This window comes from Marmota flaviventris, chromosome 7 (assembly GCF_047511675.1).
Source record: "Marmota flaviventris isolate mMarFla1 chromosome 7, mMarFla1.hap1, whole genome shotgun sequence".
Classification (NCBI taxonomy): domain Eukaryota; kingdom Metazoa; phylum Chordata; class Mammalia; order Rodentia; family Sciuridae; genus Marmota; species Marmota flaviventris.
This window is the reverse complement of record NC_092504.1, coordinates 142,184,327-142,204,704: the sequence shown is the minus strand read 5'-3', so window position 1 is coordinate 142,204,704 and position 20,378 is coordinate 142,184,327. Positions and strand designations below refer to the sequence as shown.

Sequence of the window (20,378 nt, the reverse complement as noted above, 5' to 3'; positions counted from 1 at the left end):
GCACTTCCTGCTGCCAAGCCGCTGCCCAGCCCTGAGCCTCAGGCAGCATCGCTTTCCACCTTGGCCAACAAGCCCCCCCCAGGGGGCCTCCCCCACACGATGGAGTGAGCACACAACACCCTGTGAGCACTGGGCAAGCCTCCTGGACGATCTCGGGAGAAGCCCATCGCGATGGCAGGCTCCTGGGGGATAGGAGGGGCACGATGATCCAAGGTCACAGGATCCCCCCCTTCTTTGTTTTTCATTTTATGATTTCACTTGGCCGTCAGCAGGCAGTTCTCATCCGCGCTCACGGCGGATTTCCGAATGTGGTAACGGGGACACGGGTCACCAAAGCACAGGGCTTGGTGAATCCCCACTCCTCTTCTGGGACAACACGGGACGTTCCTTATTTCTTTGGCAACTCTGTGGAGCCTCAGTGTGCACACCTGGAGTCCCCACCTCCTGCGAGGCAGATCACAGATCCGAGTGCCCGAGGGGCCGCTTCCTGAAGCCCACCCCACGGACGGGCTTATGGATGTCGATGGGGTGTCCTGCGTCACCACTTTGCCGAGGGTAGGACGGCCTGTTCATCTCTCCATCCTTCCTGAGGGAGCCATGTGGCAGGGCCCATGTTGGCAAAGGAAGGGTGTGAAGGACTGTGGGAGGAAGGGCCATGGTCATAGGGCTGCTTCTCCTCCTCATCACTACACCTGTCCACACCTGTCACCAAAGCCCCAGTGCTGCACACAGACCCAGAGGGACAAGGGTGCACAGAGTGTCCAGCCCCTGACCTCCAAGCAGAAGCCAGCAAGCTGTCTGTCCCAGAACAACCTGGACTGTGGGTGCCAGGTGCCTGGCCATACCCTGGTCTCCCTTTAGCATCACACAATGGTAACTGGTGAAAAGACCATCACCTCCAACGACTCCTTTCCCAAGTGAGGCAGCCAAAGCTCAGAGAGGGAGAGTTCCCATGCTTGGGCCACACAGCAAAGGCCTCTCAAACCCCAGGCTCCTCACTCCCACTGCAGCCCAGCGGTGACTGGCCCTACCATGTGCGCTGGCCCAGGTGGACGAGTGGTGCTGAACCCGGGAAGTGACAGTGCAGTGAAGTCCTACAGACCTGGACCAGAAAGGAGCGCAGAAAGGAGCACTGAGTGTCCTTCCCCAGAAAGGTCCAGGCAGAGGCTGAAAGATGAGCAGTCAGCAGGGAGGATGCTCAGGAGACACACGGACGAGACCTCAGCTTTTATTTTTCTGGTGGGGTAGGGGAGTGGAAGGGGATCTTAGTCCACTTTCTGATACTGTCACAGAACACAGGCCTACGGGCAGGGCAGGCCAACACAGAGCTCCTGCCTGGCGGTGTGACGCCCGGGCCCCTACATCCTTAATTTGAAGAAAAAAAATCCCTTGTCTCTCTTCAATAGCATCAGCTCCGGGGTAAGACTTCACTCACAAACGGCTTAAAAGGGTGTTGAAATCTTGTAGTGGGTAAAAATGATGATTTTCTCTACAAAGTGTTAAGGTCTTAACTTACGAGCAAGTGAGCTGTGCTGTCACACCAGTCCCCGAGCTTCCCCAGACCAAAGGGCTCCTGTGGTTGCCGAAGCCTCCCAGTTAACATGGCTGGTGCCACGTGTCACTGCTTCGGGGGTTGGGGCTTCTTAGCAAGCAGGGTCGCTCCCGGTGTGTCACCCTTTCTTGTCATGTTGTTACATCTTGAGACGTGGAAAGTGCTAAATGAAAATAACGATGCCCACCTTTCCAGAAAGGGACCCCCCCACTTCAGGCCTGTCCCCCAACAGTGACTCTGCCATTATCCCGAAAGGCAGCAACAGGAACGAAAGAACTGCTTGAAACTAGAGAATCCCTCACGTGGTCCCATCAAAGGAGGGAGAGTCCTTTCCCAGACACCCCCGCTACCCGGGGACAGTCATCTCCCAGCAGCTCTCCCCTTCACGTGTGACAGCACTGCCTGCAGAGCTCGTTCAGTGCGAGGATCTCACACGCACCTCCCAGGGGTTCACAAATGCCACGCCTGGGAGGGGACCAGCCCTGGAGAGGCTGCCTAGCGGCCCTAACACAGAGGGCCCTGGACCACCCTCTGAAAAGTGCTGCTCTATTAACGACGTAGGAGGGGGCGTGGGGGTGCCCCGACCTGCTGCCAATCACTGAGTAAGGGCCCAGCCTCCATTCAAGAGCCTCACAAGGGGCACAGAACAGTGTCACCGGCTCCTCTGTCAACACACAACACCTCCGCCACCACCCCTCCCTAATCCCTCTGCTCTCCCAACTTGAACCGCCTGGAGCAGCTCAGCCTACCTGGCGCTTGGGACTTGGCTCCACACTGAAAGTCGCAGCCTGACATTCCCCCACAATCCGCTCGGAGCTCACACCGTGCAGCTCTGAGCCAGAGTCTGCTCCAGAGAGAGGAGCTGCCAAGAAGCCCCATCCTGGGGACAAAGTTCCTGCCCAAGATGACGAGAGAGAGAACAGTGGATGGCCAGGACCCAGGTGGGCGGAGTGACACTGTCAAGCCAAGGCTGCCCAGCAAGACAACCACACTGAGCCACTGGAGTCCGAGGCCCACGTTGGCAGAGGACAAGGGGGTGCAGAGCACAGGGCTTTGTCTCTGCCTACACGGCACCCCTCGACCAGCACAGAGCTACTCACCCTGCCAGGAGCCCACCCTCTGAAGAGCTTTCAAAACCCCCAACGCCAAGGGGGAATCCAACCACCCAGACCCACTCAGTCGGAACCACACACCCTCCTGGTGCCATGACCAGCAGTGAATGAGCCTGTGACCCGTGCTGGGCCAGCGACAGCCTCCCCTGGGACTCTTGTTGGAAGCCCTCTCTCCAGCAGGACGTCCCTCTCGGGGGAGCCACGTGCCTGGCACTGCTGCAGCCTCGTCCACCCACCACGGCCGGGGCAGGGCTGGTCTGGCCATGGCAGGAAACAAACAGCGGAGAGGAGGGGGGCTTCTCGGACCTGATCTGCACGTCTAACCCAGGCCTGGACTTGGAGGAGGTACACAGGGTACGTCCCCGTTGGCTTCAGCAAGCTTGACGTGAGTTTCCATCACTTGCAAACTAAGGGGTCCTGATTAAAATGGAGAGTCTGTTGTATGAACTGGCAGATTAGGTTTAAAGGCAGAAAAAAGAGAAACTTCCATTGCTGGGAATCAGCAGTGTGATTCTGTTCCATCCTGAGCTGCCTCGGTTGTGGTGGGAAATTACATGATTTCACGATGGACGCCTGAAGCCCTTGGGACACTCTCTGGCATTTGTAGATGCTCAGAAGACACCAGGACAGAGAAGAGTGGTCTGAAGGAAGGCACCCACCCCCACCTCGCCACCCTCAATTGCTAAGGAAACAACAGTCCTACAATGTCTCCTGTGACAACAGGACTATGGAGCCTGCGAGTAGACGGGAAGACCAAACGGCCACCACGGGAGGCCCAGGCCAAGGGGAAGCGGCCGGAAGCCTTTCCCTTTTGTTAGTGTTATTTTGAGACAGGGTCTTGCTAAGCTGCTAGGGGCCTCACTAAGTTTCCCAGGCTGGGCTTGAACACAGGATCCGCTGCCTCAGCCTCCGGGGGGAGCTGGGGTGACAGGTGGGCACCCCCCCACCCCAGCAGAAGCCCTTCTTAGAGCCCATAAACCCTGGCATGTTCCCACAGAGCGCCAAGCAGCGTCCTGTTCATCACGTGTCCCCACAGCCCCTGCTGTTAGAATGGGATTCTCAAAGGTATACAGCTCAAAGGCCCAGCTTTCCCAAGGGCCACTTTGGTGATATCGTTAAAACACACCGTGGATGACAACACGCTGCCTCTTCCAGTGTGTGACTTCCAGAAGTGCCCTCCTAAGTGCAAGATGACACTGACCTAAGAAGCACCTGTGGCCTTAAATCACACTGAAGTGCAAGGGTCCAGATTCACCACCACCTTCCACAACTCGGAAACGAGGGACGAAGCACAGGAAACGGTGACTGCTGGCCACCAGGAAACAGGTGACACTAACTCCTATAAGAAGCAAAGCCCTCCAATTGGGCCCTCCAACTGTCCCTGCCTGCCGCCTAGAGAAGTTGGAGGCTGCAGGGCAGGGAGGGGTGCCAGGCCAGCCCAGGGGTCCCCCTGCCCTAGGGAGACAGAGTTAAGATCTGAGGAAGGCAGGACGCGGTCAGAGTCTGGAGCGAAGGTGCAGCCGCTTCGCTGAGCGCACGCAGCCCCTGTGCAAGAGCAGCGTGGGGACTGCAGCAGGGACCAGCAGGGAGCCCGCACTGCAACTGGGGGCACAAACACGGCCAGAGTTCTCCACCACACCTGGGCTGAGCACTCTGAATGGGGGGCAGGTACCCCTAGACCAGGGGCTGGACACTTCTCCTGAGAAGGGTCACAGTGCAAACGCTCTGCGAGTCACTGCGGAATGAAAGCCACCAGGGACAGCACAAAAGTGGACAGTGAGCCAGACGTGCCCCCAGCTGTGGTGCCCACCCCCCTGTTCAATCCTAAAGGCTGCTTGGTGGGAGCCCCAGAGCACGCCCTGGATAGACGGCGCCGTCTCCCAGTCATTGGACCACTGCGGTGATCACAGCAGTGCCCCACGACACCCAGATCCTGATGTCCACAACCACGAGTCAGGATGAGCACACGGAGCCCGAGCCCCTCCTCGGGCGGCCTCGGGAAGGGGACAACTCCTGGTTTGCTCAGCCAGGCCCAACGCAGGGTCCCTCTAAATGGGAGAGGAAGGCACAACAGAGAACCAAAGAGACGACTGCTTGGGAAGGACAGTGTCCCCGACTCTGAAGGAAGCAACGGAGAGACTGGCCCAGGAAGGGGGTCGCTCCTAGAAGCTGGAAAGGGACACATTCTCCCCTTGGGCTGCTGGAAGCCCGGATGCAGCTGGACTTTAGACCGGTGAGGCCTGTTTCAGATTTCCGACCTCCAGAACCACCATCAAGCACCACGCCAGGACATTTTGGTCAATGGCAGATGTTTCTGTCCTACTGTGTGTATGACAGTGGCCCCATAAGTCATGAAGGAGCTGGAAAATTCCTCCTGCCTAGTGACCGTAGCCACCGTAACTATCTAAAGTCACATACCACTCACTCCCGGGGGACGCTGGGTGGACAGGCCTACTGAGCCACCAGTTGTACAAACGCCTAGCGCATGAAACCACGTAGGTACAGCACATGGCACTCGGTAATGGGTAATGACGGTAGCGACGGTTACCGGTGTATGAATCTACCATATCACAGTTTATCACTGTTCTAGAGTGCACACGGTCAACTTAAAAACAAACAAACAAAAAAACAGGTAACTGTAAAACAGCCTCAGGCAAGCCGTTCAGGAGGTTCCAAAAGGATACAGGCATTGTCACAGGAAACCACAGCTCCATGTGTTGTGACTAACTCTGAAGATCTTCCAGGGGGACAAAATGTGCAGGAGGGAGACGAGTGATACTGAGGATCTGGCTCTGTGTAGGTCCGCAGCCTGAGTGTGTTTGTGTATTCACCTTTAACAAAAAAAGCTCACACAATAAAATAAAAATTTTAAATGTAAAAAACAGAAAACAGCTTACAGAGGGAGCACATAAAGAAAGACTACCTTTGGACGGCTATGTTAACGCCTTTACGTGTTAAGCCAAGTGTTATGGCAAGGTCAAAAGCAGTTCTAAAAAATGAAAAGTTTATAAAGTAAGAAAGTGACACTAAGCTAAGGTTAATTTGTTATTGGAGAAAGATTTATGAGAAGCAAATGCAGGGTAGCCTGAGTGTGGTGTTTATAGAGTGTACAGTGACACATGTCACGTCCCGGCCTCGCCATGCAGCCACCGACTCACCCGGAGCAACTTCCCAGCCTGCAAGCTCCACTCGTGGAGGGGCCTCCTACGTGGGCACCACTTTTAGCTTTCACTGTACCTTTCCGTGTCTGCACCTGTATGCACCTGTTCTACGTTTAGATCAAATACTTACCACGGTGTCATAACCACCTACAGCATCCAATTAGCAGCCCAAGACCAACAGGCTATCCTGCACACAGCCAGGTGTGTGCTAGGCTACCCCATTTCATGTGGTGAGAGTACACCCTATGATGTCACACAATGAAAAAAATCGCTTAGGACAAATTTCTCAGAAGTTATCTCCATCCTTATGCGGCCCGCAACTGTATAAGATCCTGAGTTTGCATTGTTTTACGCAACTAAGCTCGTGATGATCTGTTAAAGCAGCCACAGGCGATTAATACTCCACTAATAACAAAACACTGCACAAAAATATTTAAAGAAATACCAAAACAACCAGCACCAAACAAAGTAAAATTTACAATGTCTGTCAATCAAAAATTATTACGCCTGAAAGAAGTGGAAAAATCAATTAACAGAAAGAGACTCAAAAATGACATAAATAACTGATTCGAGTACAGTGAAATAGCTATCATAAACACACCCCGCACACTCCAGAAGGCGGACAGAACCAGGTGTGTCACGGAGACGCAAGCGTATGAAAAAGCCCCGCACCAAACTTGCAGAGGCGAAAACACAGGGGCCTGGGGTAAAGCCAGCCACCGGGCAGCATTAAGAACAAACCAGGCAGGAAAGAGCCGAAGACCCAGGACGTACAGGTGCGGAATGGACCAACAATAAAACAGAAGGGGAAGGTGGGGAACATCACAGGGCACCTGTGAGCTCGGGACAAAGCAAAGGGCCCAACACTCACACCCATGAGGGCGCAGAGAAGAAGATCTGAAAAAATAACGTCCCGAGTTTCCCAATTTGGTACAAACTATAAACCCAGAGAACCCAAAAGTGCAATGAACTCGAAGTAGAAGAAACTTTTTTGAAACTACCCAGAGCACATCCTAGTCCAGTGCTGAATGTGAGACAGAAAATACTAAAAGAACATTACGTGAGAGGAACAAAGGCGAGAGTTATACCCAACTGCTCATCAGAAACGAGGAGGCAGTGAAGCCGCCTTCCAAGTGCTGAGATGGGGAAGGGGCAACTATCAACCCAGAATTCTAGAGCCAGCAAGAACATCTCTGAATCACAAAGGCCAAAGGAAGAAGTACAAAAGCCACAGGGATTCATCCCAGCGCCACGGGAAGCACTGGCTCCCTGGTTCCAACAGCAGAACACCCACCAAGAGGGGACTGGAGCCATAAACCATGGTTGATCCTTACCATGGAATATTGAGCACTGAGACCAAAAAAAAAAAAAAAAACACGGAAGCAGATTTATTGGGGCTCACGTGGAATGACCTTGTGACATCCTATTAGGTGAGAAAAGCTAAGCTGTAATCCAATACAAATGGCTCGCATTTGTGCTTGTCGACTGGAAGCCTGGTGTATGCACAGTCGCAGGGCTTACCTCCCAGAACCGGGCTCTGGGGGACGGGCAGCAACGGGAATGCACCTTTCCCATCTCATTCTGTACTTCTGGGTCAGGTACACCCCATTTCATGGACGGTTTTAAACAGTGTGTATTCATATGGTTTCAAGTCAAAACACGTAAAAAGCAAAACTGGTCCTTAGCTGGAGTTCAAGGCCGACCCTCAGACCACTCATTAACGGGCCAAGTCCTGTTAGTGATTCGCTCCATTCAGAGTCCGAGAGCACCCATTTCTTCTGCTTCCTTCCAATACTCTCTATTTCTTTCCATCCTACATTCTACCCTGGGTACACAGGGGGTAAAAGGTCTCAGGAACCACGCAGGAACCTGCACCCAGCTGCTCCCTGCAGCTTCGTCTGGGGTGAGAGGAATTAAATAAAGGTACAAAAGCCTCTAGGCACTCATCACCGAGGCCAGCGCCACAGAAGCACTGGCTCTCTGGTCCCGACCTCGGGACAGCTAGGCCCAGCCAAAACACCCACCTGAAGGGGACTGGTTCCATCTGTAGGGTGCAGGCCGAGGATCCCTTACCCAAAACACTTGGGATCAGACAAGACTGAGGCTTTGGAGTTTTTCCAGATCTTGAAGTATCGGCACAGGCTTGACTAGCTGAGCCTCCTTAATACCGAACTCCAAAATCTGAAATGTTCCAAAATCCAAGTCTGTCCTCACTCAGAAGTTTTCAGATTCTGGCCCACTTCAGATGCTGGATTTTGGACTGGGCCCCTGGAGAACCTTGGGGGTGGGGTACGAAGTGAAATGTGGTGAGAGGTGGAGGGGTGAACTGGTGGCTTCACCCAGTACCTGCAAATCGCGTGGGTGGAGCTCAGAAACTTGGAGCTGAGGGACAAAAATAAAGAAGAGAATGTGATCTAAAGCTGCACATCCTTTATACAAATATTTAACTTATCTCATGAAACAGCAGTACACACGTCTAAGAACACATATAAACAAAAAGATGCACGTTGCATACATCACAATGAATGGCTTGGAGCTAGACAAGGAGCGCAGCTCGTGGAGAAAATGGGGATAAAAACTAAACAAAGCAAGAAAGGCTGTGCATGAGCCAAAGGCAGCCACGGGCCCTAAGCTGGATGTAACTAACCTGCCGCACCTGAGCTTAAAAAGACACACGGTTAAGTTCTACTATGTGCCTGGTGCTTTACCTGTATTGCCTCATTTAATTCTCTTATGGGTTCCTCTGACCATGTCCCATCTCCAATCAAAAAAGAGGAGACAGAGAGGTTCGGCAACTTTTCCAGGGCCACACAGGGAGAAAGTTGTGGAGCCAAGACTCCAATCCAGGCTGGCTGCTCCAGGGCCGGTGCTCATCACCTCCACCGAGTTGGCTCCTGACTCTACTTACCCCACTCAGAATGAAAAAGTGGAGCTGAGCACAACGGCGCACGCCTGTAATCCCAGCGGCCTGGGAGGCTAAGGAAGGAGGATCTCAAGTTCAAAGCCAGCCTCAGCAACAGCGAAGGACTAAGCAACTCAGTGAGACCCTGTCTCTAAATAAAATACAAAATAGGGCTGGGGAATGTGGCTCAGTGGTTGAGTGCCCCTGAGTTCAATCCCTGAACCCCCATCCCGCCACCCACCCCCCCAAAAATGGAAGCCTTAGCCTTTCTCCTCATATCGGCAGGAACTTAGAATGAGAACCCTCTCGCGTCTGGCAAGACCCCTTTATGCAGATGTAAAGAACAAGCCCCAAAAGGCACCCAGGAGGCACGACGGGCCATGCCCAACACTGCGCCCACTGTGGAACACGGCCAGCTGCTTCAGGACCAGTGTGAAATGTGGAGAAGAAACAAAACCAGGCAGCCCGGAGACAGTAAGCGGGAATGAAAGAGGGAGCGACGGGCCCACGGCAGGCTGCAGAGAGGACTCTCGCTTCCAGGGTTTGACCCAGCCTCAAGCCTTCGTCCAGCCTAAGAGGAGCTTCAGGAGCCCTGTACCTTGGCTGGCACCTGCCACTCAGCCAAGACGACGACTCCAGCCCAGAACAAGGGCTTTTGCTTGGCCCTGGTTCGGCGCATCCTGGAAAAGCCCATGAGACCCTGGCATGGGCACTGATGTATCTGCTAATGTCTCATTCAAGTTGTCAGCGTTTTGTTAGAGCCAATTCAGTGGGTAATTAAGGAAAAGTTGGGACCAGATGGGGAAGCAGATGCTAGCTCAGCCAAAGAGCGCTCCCTGCAAGTGCGCAGGGAGCACAGCGCTATGCAACAGCTGCCCGGGGCTGAGCGCCCCAGGACAGGCCCATTCTACAGAGGAAGAAACTGAGGTCCCAAGAGGCAAGACAACCTGGGGCTGTCAAGAGGATGGCAGAGAAAGAGAATGAGAGGAAGACCAGAGCTGACAAAGGTGGAGAGGACCGAGCTAAGAGGCAGGAGCCCGAGTGCCAGTCTCAGTTCTGCCACTCGCTGCCTCCCTTCAGAGAAGTCACCTATCCTCTCTGTGCCTTAGCTTACTCACACGTGAACTGGAAGCAAGAATTCCTGCACAGACCCAAGTAATGATGAGGTTAACTACTTGCAGAGGTGTTGGGGTCAGACTGGGTGCCTGTTGGCATGCTCCTGTCATCCCTGCGGCTCGGGAGGCTGAGGCAGGAGGATCGCAAGTTCAAAACTAGTCTCAGCAAAAGCGAGGCGCTAAGCAACTCAATGAGACCCTGTCTCTAAATAAAATACAAAATAGGGCTGGGAATGTGGCTCAGTGGTCGAGTGCCCCCGAGTTCAATCCCCAGTACCCCCTCTCCCCCCAAAAAAAGTGTTGGGGGGGGTCAATCACATTTTAAAAGTTTGCTGCAAAAATAAAGTACAGAATTACCATGGGATCCAGCAATGCCACTTCTAGGTATACGCACCCAGAAGAATTGGAAGCAAGGTCTTCAGATGCTATTTGCACACCCAAATTCATAGCTCCTCGCAACAGCCAAAGGTGGAAGCAACTCGGGGTCCACTGAGGAAAGACTGGATGAGCAGGTGAGGACGTATCACCTGACCTTCAGAATAGGGAAAGCCTGCCGGGTGCTACAACACGGATCAAGCTGAGATGTGATGCTAAGGGAAATAAGATGGTCCCCAAAAACCACATACTGTGTTACTCCATGTCTGTGAGGTCCCCAGAGCTGTCAGAAAGACAGTGGATGGCGATTTCCAGGAGCAGGAAGGAGAGGGAAATGGGGAGCTACTGAATGAGCAGATTTCGGCTGCAAGATGAAAAGCTGGGGAGATGTGAAAGGACCCACCACGTGCCTCTTAGTACCCAACAGTGCACTTCAAATGGTCCTAGCCATAGTGCGTTTTACATGTGTACTTTATGGCAATTGAAAACTACTGAAAAAAGAGCATCCTAACATGTAGGTGTCACACGCAAGCCACCTATCAAGGAATTTCTGCTAGATGTTGGGGGGCGGGGAGCAACGGGCATCACCAGGGACCACCGGGCATCACTAGGGACCACCTCACAGCCACCCTCCTTGAGGCCTTCGAACTGCTAAGATGAAAACCAAAACCTGGGGCCGGGGAGGGGGCAGCACCTGCAGGATCCCCAGGGTGGAATTCCCAGAGAAATCCCAGGGGTAGCTGAGCCACTTCCAGTGGGGACTTTCTAAGCCACCAGACCCCACCAGGAAAGAACCTGGGCTCCACCGCTAGGTGCTTCCTAGGGGTCTTTGCCAAACCCCATGAACGGAGCCCACCAAGAGGCTAGCCCCCACCCCTCAACCTCAGGCTGCTGGCCCCCCGACTCCCAACTCCCTGCCCTGCCTGTCCACCCTCCTTCACCAGCCACTCTGCGTGGAGTGCAGAGGCAGCTCAAGCCCGGCATGAGCCCGCCAGCCAGCGAGGGCCAGGAGAGGCCTTCTGCCATCAAGGGCCTTTGGCATGATAGGCCCAAGAAGCAACAGGTCTGGGCCTCTCAGCAACCACTGAAGTCTCTATAGCAGGTACATAGGGCAAAATTCTGAGCGCTCTGAACTGATATCCCCAGGTTCAGGAGAAGAACTGAGTTTGTTCCTGGAGCACCAGCAAATTCAGTTGGGTGGGGGACTGGGCAGAGTTCCCCAAGAGACCCCCAGCTCAATGCTCTTTGCTGGGCCACCCAAGCTCAGGTGCCCTTTAGAAGAAATGACTCATGGATTTTTATGCACAGGAATTGTGGTTTGCATTTCTAAGACTGTCTCCTAAGGGCAAATTTAAAGCTGCCTGTGAATCTGGGGGTCGGGCTGTGCCAGCCCCTCTCTGCCCGCCCCTCTCTGCCCGGCCCTCTCTGCTCGGGGTGAGCGGCTTCACTGCCCACGAGCTCCCACCAGGAAACGCTGCCTCAACACAGTCCTGTATATCAGCGACAAATCCTCTGAAATGGAAATGAGGACAACCACTCCATTCAAAATATCTTCAAAAAAAATAAAATACTTGGGAATCAACCTAACAAAAGAGGTGAAAGACTTATACAATGAAAACTACAGAACCCTAAAGACAGAAATAGAAGAAGATCTTAGAAGATGGAAAAATATACCCTGTTCATGGATAGGCAGAACTAACATCATCAAAATGGCGATATTACCAAAAGTTCTCTATAGGTTTAATGCAATGCCAATCAAAATCCCAACGGCATTTCTTGTAGAAATAGAGAAAGCAATCATGAAATTCATATGGAAAAATAAAAGACCCAGAATAGCAAAAGCAATGGTAAGCAGGAAGTGTGAATCAGGCGGTATAGCGATACCAGACTTCAAACTATACTACAGAGCAATAGTAACAAAAACAGCATGGTACTGATACCAAAACAGGCGGGTGGACCAATGGTACAGAATAGAGGACACAGAAACCAATCCACAAAACTACAACTATCTTATATTTGATAAAGGGGCTAAAAGCATGCAATGGAGGAAGGATAGCATCTTCAACAAATGGTGCTGGGAAAACTGGAAATCCATATGCAACAAAATGAAACTGAATCCCTTTCTCTCGCCATGCACAAAAGTGAATTCAAAATGGATCAAGGAGCTTGATATCAAATCAGAGACGCGCCGTCTGATAGAAGAAAAAGTTGGCTACGATCTACAGTCGGTGGGGTCGGGCTCCAAATTCCTCAATAGGACACCCATAGCACAAAAGTTAATAACTAGAATCAACAAATGGGACTTACTCAAACTAAAAAGTTTTTTCTCAGCAAAAGAAACAATAAGAGAGGTAAATAGGGAGCCTACACCCTGGGAACAAATCTTTACTCCTCACACTTCAGATAGAACCCTAATATCCAGAGTATACAAAGAACTCAAAAAATTAGACAATAAGAAAACAAACAACCCAATCAACAAATGGGCCAAGGACCTGAACAGACACTTCTCAGAGGAGGACATACAGTCAATCAACAAGTACATGAAAAAATGCTCAACATCTCTAGCTGTCAGAGAAATGCAAATCAAAACCACCCTAAGATACCATCTCACTCCAGTAAGATTGGCAGCCATTAGGAAGTCAAACAACAACAAGTGCTGGCGAGGATGTGGGGAAAAGGGTACACTTGTACATTGCTGGTGGGACTGCAGATTGGTGCAGCCAATTTGGAAAGCAGTATGGAGATTTCTTGGAAAGCTGGGAATGGAGCCACCATTTGACCCAGCTATTCCCCTTCTTGGTCTATTCCCTAAAGACCTAAAAAGAGCATGCTACAGGGACACTGCTACATCGATGTTCATAGCAGCACAGTTCACAATAGCAAGACTGTGGAACCAACCTAGATGCCCTTCAATAGACGAATGGATAAAAAAAAATGTGGCATTTATACACAATGGAGTATTACTCTGCATTAAAAAATGACAAAATCATAGAATTTACAGGGAAATGGATGGCATTGGAGCAGATTATGCTAAGTGAAGCTAGCCAATCCCTAAAAAACAAATGCCAAATGTCTTCTTTGATATAAGGAGAGTAACTAAGAACAGTGTAGGGACGAAGAGCATGAGAAGAAGATTAACATTAAACAGGGATGAGAGGTGGGAGGGAAAGGGAGAGAGAAGGAAAATTGCATGGTAATGGAAGGAGACCCTCAGGGTTATACAGTGGAGGAGGTAGAGAGAGAGGAGGGGAGGGGAGGGGAGAGGTGGGGAGGGGGGAGGGTGGAGGATGGGAAAGGCAGTGGAGCACAACAGACACTAGTATGGCAATTTGTAAATCAATGGATGTGTAACTGATGTGATTCTGCAATCTGTGTATGGGGTGAAGGTGGGAGTTCATAACCCACTTGAATCAAAGTGTGGAATATGATATGTCAAGAAATTTGTAATGTTTTGAACAACCCACAATAAAAAATTAAAAAAAAAAAAAAAAGCACTGGAGCCTCTACAACCAGGGGCCCAACCACCCTCTCAGCTGCCTGTCACGGCCACAGGAAGCTGAGTGACAGTGACCTAAACACAGTTTAGGAACTGCATCCGTGGAAACAAATTGGAAGTTGCTCTCTGTATTTTTAAAAAATAGTATTACCTGATTTTCCTTTTTCTGCTTTTAAAAATCATATTTATGCCACTAAATTAGAGATATATGCAACGATTGACTGAACTTAAGTTTTTAAAAGGCAGAATTATGTTCTTTTTATTTTTGTTTCTTTATCAAAAATCAAGTCCAAAAAGCCTCAGCTCATCCTCTGGAAAAATTTCAGCTGCAGCTGACCATCTGGGGTGGTGTGTGAAAGCCCCTTCCTCAATAACCCACGACTCTGCTCACACCAAAAAAAACCCCTACAGAAATGAAGAGAATCAGAATAAACCAGCTACCGACTGAATATATCTCCACCTCCCATGCTAAAAGTTACAAGTCCTGGGCCGAGTTACCTTCTTGCGGCTAAAGCTCAATCTCCCACTCAAGATCAATTGTAACTGAACTCCTTCCTGCCCACAGAGTCCCCAGGCGGCCAGGCCATGCCCCAGGCCAGAGCCCAGCCAAGGGATGCACACACAGTTTCTGCACACCTGAGTCACAGCCAGTTCACCAGCTACTTTGTTATTCCCTAATCAAGCAATTTTTTGTTTAAAGAGTTAAAATATTTCATCCACCATCATTTTAAAACAACTCAAAATCAGAAGACAGGCATAGAAGTAAAATATAAAAATTTAAATTTGAAAAAGCCAGTTCTGGTGAGCTTACGAATGCCAACAGACGAAGGTCACCTTGTCATTCTGCCCCCACTTGTCTTCTCAGCACCTCCCAGAGCTGCCTCTTACACGAAGCCCACCCTGAAGTCAGTCAGAGACAGACAGGCGTGGGACGGGCCGGTTCCGCAGCCTCTCACCTTCAGAGCGTGCTTCAGCTCGTAGGCGTCGTACAGCCGGGAAGGCTTCATCAGAGCCACGATCAGTTTCTCAAATTTTCCAGTCAGTTCTGATTTCAGGTCATCCAGGAGATCCTACGCACAGCAGACAGGCAGAGCTTTAAGGCGATTCTTCTTAAAGGTGACCTGGGGCCTCTGCCTAGTGAATGCCGTAGGCTGCTGCCTTCAGGTAGAAGGCGGTGAGCTAGCAAACCCACAGCCTCCCACGCTGAACAGCAGGCCTCAACCCCGGAGGGAGGCCACCTATGCACCAATCTGCTTCTAGGAGATGAGTTTCTTCATTTCAATTTAAAAATGGTATTGAGAAACACAGACATCTTTATAAAAATTCCCCCCAAAAATCATCAATGTGTTTTTTAAAAGGACAGAATGTAGCCTGTCACCCTTTTCCTCGCGGTATCTGATGATAGTATGATACACAGCAGGCTACAGCGAACTGATGCTCCTGAGGACTGAGAGACCTGCTGCAGGGCGAGTGCGGGGGCATGTCCCCCGGCAGCATCAGCAGCAGGGACCTGGACACGGTGCCCAGAACACTTCTCGAGGTGGGGAGGCAGCGCAGGGCAGACCACCTGTCCACCCCAGGCACGGCGTGCGTCCCTGCCTGGCACCAGAAAAAGGGGGAAGGGGCAGGATACTTTCTCTTTTGTCTCACAGTGAAACGACAAATGTGGATTTCCAGAATAACAGACTGAAGTATGCATCGTGCGTTCTGCACCAAATCTAAAAACCTTTGCTTTACAATGTCAATCAAATAAGAGCGCTTGGCTCTACTAGTTAAAAGTCCACTTACTAAGATCACCAGGAAAGCGGCCCACACTGCACTAGAGGCCCACACCAGACAAGGGTGGTAGGGTGGCCCAGCAGGATGCGCTGAGGGAAGGCAGAGGCCGCACCGTGGCACTAACAGCCCCAGCACTGGAGCATGGGCTGCGGGAGGCAGGCAGGAGGGAGCAGGAACACAGCAGTCAGTGACAGATGGCCTTCACAGGAGACCGTCACACCACTGCCTTGCAGACTGGCACACTGTGCCCTTGACCCTGCAGGCTCAGCCAACCTCTGCTTCCAGAACCTGCAGTGGGTCGACGGGCACCACACTGCTGTGTCCCGGCTCCTGCGCGACCCAGCCCTGGCTCAGGTCCCCGGGAGGATGCAGTGCAAGCTAGCTCTGTGTCCTTGTGAATGAAGGAACGGAGGCCTGCAGGTCGGCCTCCACAGACACCGAGGGAAGGTGCTGCACACAGACTCTTCCAAACCCAGAACTGCGCCGGCTCCACCTTAGGAGGAAGGGGGCCTTACCCTGCCAAACAGAGTTTTGAAGGCCTCGGCGATCTCCTGGCGCTGCGCGTTGCTCCGAGATGTCAGCAGAGTCAGGATGCTCTCCTCGTCGGTGCCTGCGATTCAAGGTTAACGCCAGGCTGGGCTCCCTCAACCTCCCTGGGACCAGCTCCCCAGCCACTTCCCTCTCCTCCCTCTGCCTGTGAGTGTGTAAAATGTCTTGTACATTTTTCTGAATAATTTATTAAGCAAAATATTGAGGATATGTAAAATGCTGCGTATCCTACTCATTACTCCCCACTCCCAATGTATTTTGAAGTAGACAGAAAAATACTCGTGACTTTTTAAAAAGTTGTCTGGAGATTTTTAGACAACACATAGTCACTGTAATAACAGCCATTCACAGGGTACAATGTGTGGGTGTACAGCGGACAGAGAGAGCTGGCTTCAAGTCACACGCAACCCGGCAGCTGTGAGGCAGAACGGCTGCACCCCGAGGCTGTGTCTGGAGCAGCAAGGGAACCCCAGAGGGCAGGGCCAGGAGCAGGGCAGGCTCTAGGACACTGCAAAAGCGCGGCGACGGGAAAACACGAGGCTTCCAAAAGCAGCAGACCCCCCGCCCCCCGGGCTGGAGAGAACACACCAAGCCTAACAGGGGACGGTCTGAAAGGGGCTGGGAGGACATGGAAGCACTGGACCCTCGTGAGAAGGGGCCCCAGCTCCAGGGATCAGCCACGCAGGCAGCCCCTGAGATAGAAACACTGACGATATGTAAAACGTTCCATATCCTACACTCGCTGCTCCTGATAATGGCCAGAAGAGAGCCTGCAGCAAGGGAAGGTCCCCGGGGAAGGCCCCGCACAGAAGTGGGGTGTGAAGGGGCAGGCGCACAGCCCAGGCCTTGCCCTCTGCAGGGGGGTGGATTCTCGGCTGCTCGGTCCTGGAGTTGGGGACCCATAGCACGATTCTGTTGATTCAGCTTTTCTTCTACACATTTCAAATCTTTTCATTTTCCAGAATAAAAAGGAGGTGGGATTTACCCAGGCCTTTCATGGCCTTCCGAAGAGTTTCTGCATCAGCCCGGTCATCGAATCCAGGGAAGTCGGTCACGGTGCCTCTGAGAGCCTGAGACAGAAGCACAGTGCTGTCATCCACGTCCTGCTGACCAGCAGGGCAAGAGCGGCCGCTGCTGCCCACCAAGCTCAGCCTCTCCACAGGTTCACCACCTGGGAAGACCCGCCCCATCTGAAGCGGGAAACGGGCCACTGAGGCACGTGGCAGGACCACTTCGCTGCCTGAGCTCCCCTGGCCCCAGGAGCCTCATGTGAGGCTGGCTCCTTCCTCCCTGGGCTCCACCCATGCACAACACCCACCCACCCTCCTGGCTTTAAGGGCACCTTCCCAGGGCTGCTTCCCCCCAATCACCAGGGGCACACAGGCCTGCCCCCGACTCAGTCCTAAGCAAGGCTCGCTCCATGTTGTCACCCTGAGCCCTGCTCCTGAGCACCTCACAGGGACTTTAAGAGAACTCAGCAAGAAAAGACATGTGGTGATCCACGTGCCAGAAGCACTTGTTAGAAGACGTTCTTTTTCAGACCTCCGGATACACATTAATTTGTCGTGTTTCTAATAATCATAATATTTCCAAAAAAGGTCACAAGATCATTAGGTCCTTTAAATCCGGAGGCTTTACTAACACTGAGCCACAGAGCTGATGTGATGATCAAGGAGTTTCCCGGCATTTACTTTTTACCAACACACGTTTTGTAATTTCCTTAAAACTCTGTTACGGGACCATCTATAACAGGGAAAAACAGCTACAAGGAGGGAGGGTGGAGAACACCTAGTCTGCTTCACAATGTTTTTTATTATGAATGCACCAAAATTCAATTACCCACAGGAAGAAAAGTTCCCTTCTGCCAACAACACTGTGATACCAATTAAACTCAAAAGTCTGATCCTCAACACCACATAAAAATAAAATAAAGATGTTGTGTCCACCTAAAACTAAAAAATAAATATATAAAAAAAATTTTTAAAAAAGATGACAACGGACATGCACAACCAGAGAAACGAAGAGGTGTGCTCCATTTGTGTACAGTGAATCAAAATGCATTCTGCTGACATGTATAACTCATTAGAACAAAATTTTAAAAATTAAAAAAGATAACAACAGAGAGTGTCATTCCATGGGGAAGAACTTTTACAGCACCCAGCCCCAAAGGCCATCCAGGGACCCTAAACACATTTCCTGGAAAGGTGGCACTCAAGAGTCCAAGGAAGTGACCAAGGCGACCCTCGGCCACGGCATGGACAGTTCCTCTAGACCCCCTTCTCCGTCAGGCCGGTCCCCAGCCTCCTCTGCCTTCCTTTGTGCGAGGACCCCGCTAAGGCAATCTAGGCGGACTTCTGACCACCTATGTCAAGGACTGAACATCCCATGCTTTCAAAGGAAGCTACTCCTGGATGTGGCACTCAGGAGGCAGGGCGTTGAGACTAAAAACGACAGCCGTTTTTAACACTTTCCACATGCTAAGTACTACACTGATCACTAGGAAAGTCCCGATGCCACAAGCCAGGCACAAAATGGCAGATGTGGACGTGAGAAGTGCGGCAGAGTGTGTCCGCACCGAGGCTGGAGCAGGTAATGTGAGCACATAAACAGTGACCAGAAGGACCAAAGAGAATAAACTGGAAAAAAATCCCCAAAAACGTCTGGAACGTTGCCTGTAGGTTTGCAGCCAGAATCAGAAAAGCAGAGACTGGCACGACTGTGTTTCGGGATGCACAGAAGCTCGGGAGGGGAGAAGGAGATGGCCTGCAGCTCAGAGGAGGGTGACTTCAACACACCGCAGCAAGCAGCCAGGTGCAGAGAGGCCACCAAGGGAAGGGCCTGGTGAGGAGGGGGCATAAAAGCCCCAACACACAAGCTCCTCTGTGGCCACAGCAAGCCACCGGCAGGAGGACTGGCCAGCCCTGCAGATGCTGGGCCTCCTCCCGCAGCAGGGACACTGGAATGGCCTGGGCGAGATGGAGACGGGAGGGCAGCTAACCCGAACACAGACGCAGAAAGACCCAACCACATGCAGCAGCAGGGAAATGGACAGGAGACCCGCAGGGCCCGAGGCGGGGACATGGACAGGAGACCTGCAGGGCCCAAGGCCAGGAAATGGACAGGAGACCTGCAGGGCCCAAGGTAGGGGACATGGACAGGAGACCTGCAGGGCCCGAGGCCAGGAAATGGACAGGAGACCTGCAGGGCCCGAGGCCAGGAAATGGACAGGAGACCCGCAGGGCCTGAGGCAGGGGAACTCCAAGGGCAGATTCTGGCCATGCAGCTGAGCACCAGTGAGCAAGAGGCAGAGCCAGGACTTGACTCAAGTCATGGGACAGTGGCTCCTGGTCCCTAGCAACAATGCTGCACCGCCTGGAGGAGAAGCTGCCCAGGGTGATGCGCAGTCACCAGGGAACCGCGTTCCCCGAGGAAGGAAGCGGCAGGCTCCAACTCCACGGGGGTGTCCAGGGACGGGCAAGGTGGAAGGGCCCACTGGGTTCCGCAGGAGTCTGGGCGGCACAGAGCCCTGGCTGCAGGACACTGGGGAGTGAACTGACACTCTATCTCAGTGGAGCCTCATTTCGCAACAATAGTTTGTAAAAAAAAAAAAAAAAAAAAAGAAAGGAAAGAAGCTTTTAAAATCACACTTAAAAAAAAGAAAACTTGAGGTGGTTTGTGGTTTGTAGATTACACAGAAACTGCCATCTGAGAGAGGGGGGTTTAGAACAGGGAGAGGTTACTTGCCTCAAAGAAAAAATAAAATATATCTGACCCTCGGGACTGAAGGAAATGAGGTAAAAAGGAAACGAGAAGAAGGTCCTCAAGAATCTCAGCCATTTCTATGAAGAAATAACTAACTACCGGCCACGTTTTCTAAGAGCTTTCTAGAAATCGTGAAACACTTGTGCCTTCCACACCACAGAGTCACTGCCCCAGCCAGCGAGGCCACGCACAGTGGGAAGGAGCCAGACGTGAGTCACAGACTGAGTCACTGGGCAGACCTTGTGTGGACATCCTGTCTGCAGCCCACCACTGGGGCCCAAGACCGTCTGTAAACGTGGCTCTGGAGGACTCTGCTGGAGCCCCACCCTGCAGCGGGGCAGCTCCATCTCCAAGGAGCTCTGTCCCTGCTGCAGCCTCAGCTCACCCTCCACCCTTCATCCCACCACGGCCTCACCAGGATGACCACAAGCTCCTGGACTACAGAGGCCAGAACCCAATCCATGGTTCATCTCAGCTTCAAACCCATCCTTTCTCCCCCTCTAAAATAAAACGTCCTTTTATCCTCAAGGCCTAGGCATGCCAAAATAAAATGAAGAAAATCAACCCAAGAGCAG

General features: G+C 51.9%; 1 protein-coding gene across 1 annotated transcript in view; it reads right to left on the bottom strand.

Moving 5' to 3' along the window:
• LOC139706454 (annexin A5-like) overlaps nt 1-20,378 on the bottom strand; it is a 49,923-nt gene that overhangs the window by 24,884 nt on the left and 4,661 nt on the right. The window contains exons 3-5 of the mRNA XM_071614725.1: nt 17,027-17,111; nt 16,008-16,102; nt 14,670-14,783 (exon numbers count right to left, since the gene is read on the bottom strand). Coding sequence (XP_071470826.1) covers nt 14,670-14,783; nt 16,008-16,102; nt 17,027-17,111 — 294 coding nt within the window. The remainder of the gene's footprint in view (nt 1-14,669; nt 14,784-16,007; nt 16,103-17,026; nt 17,112-20,378) is intronic.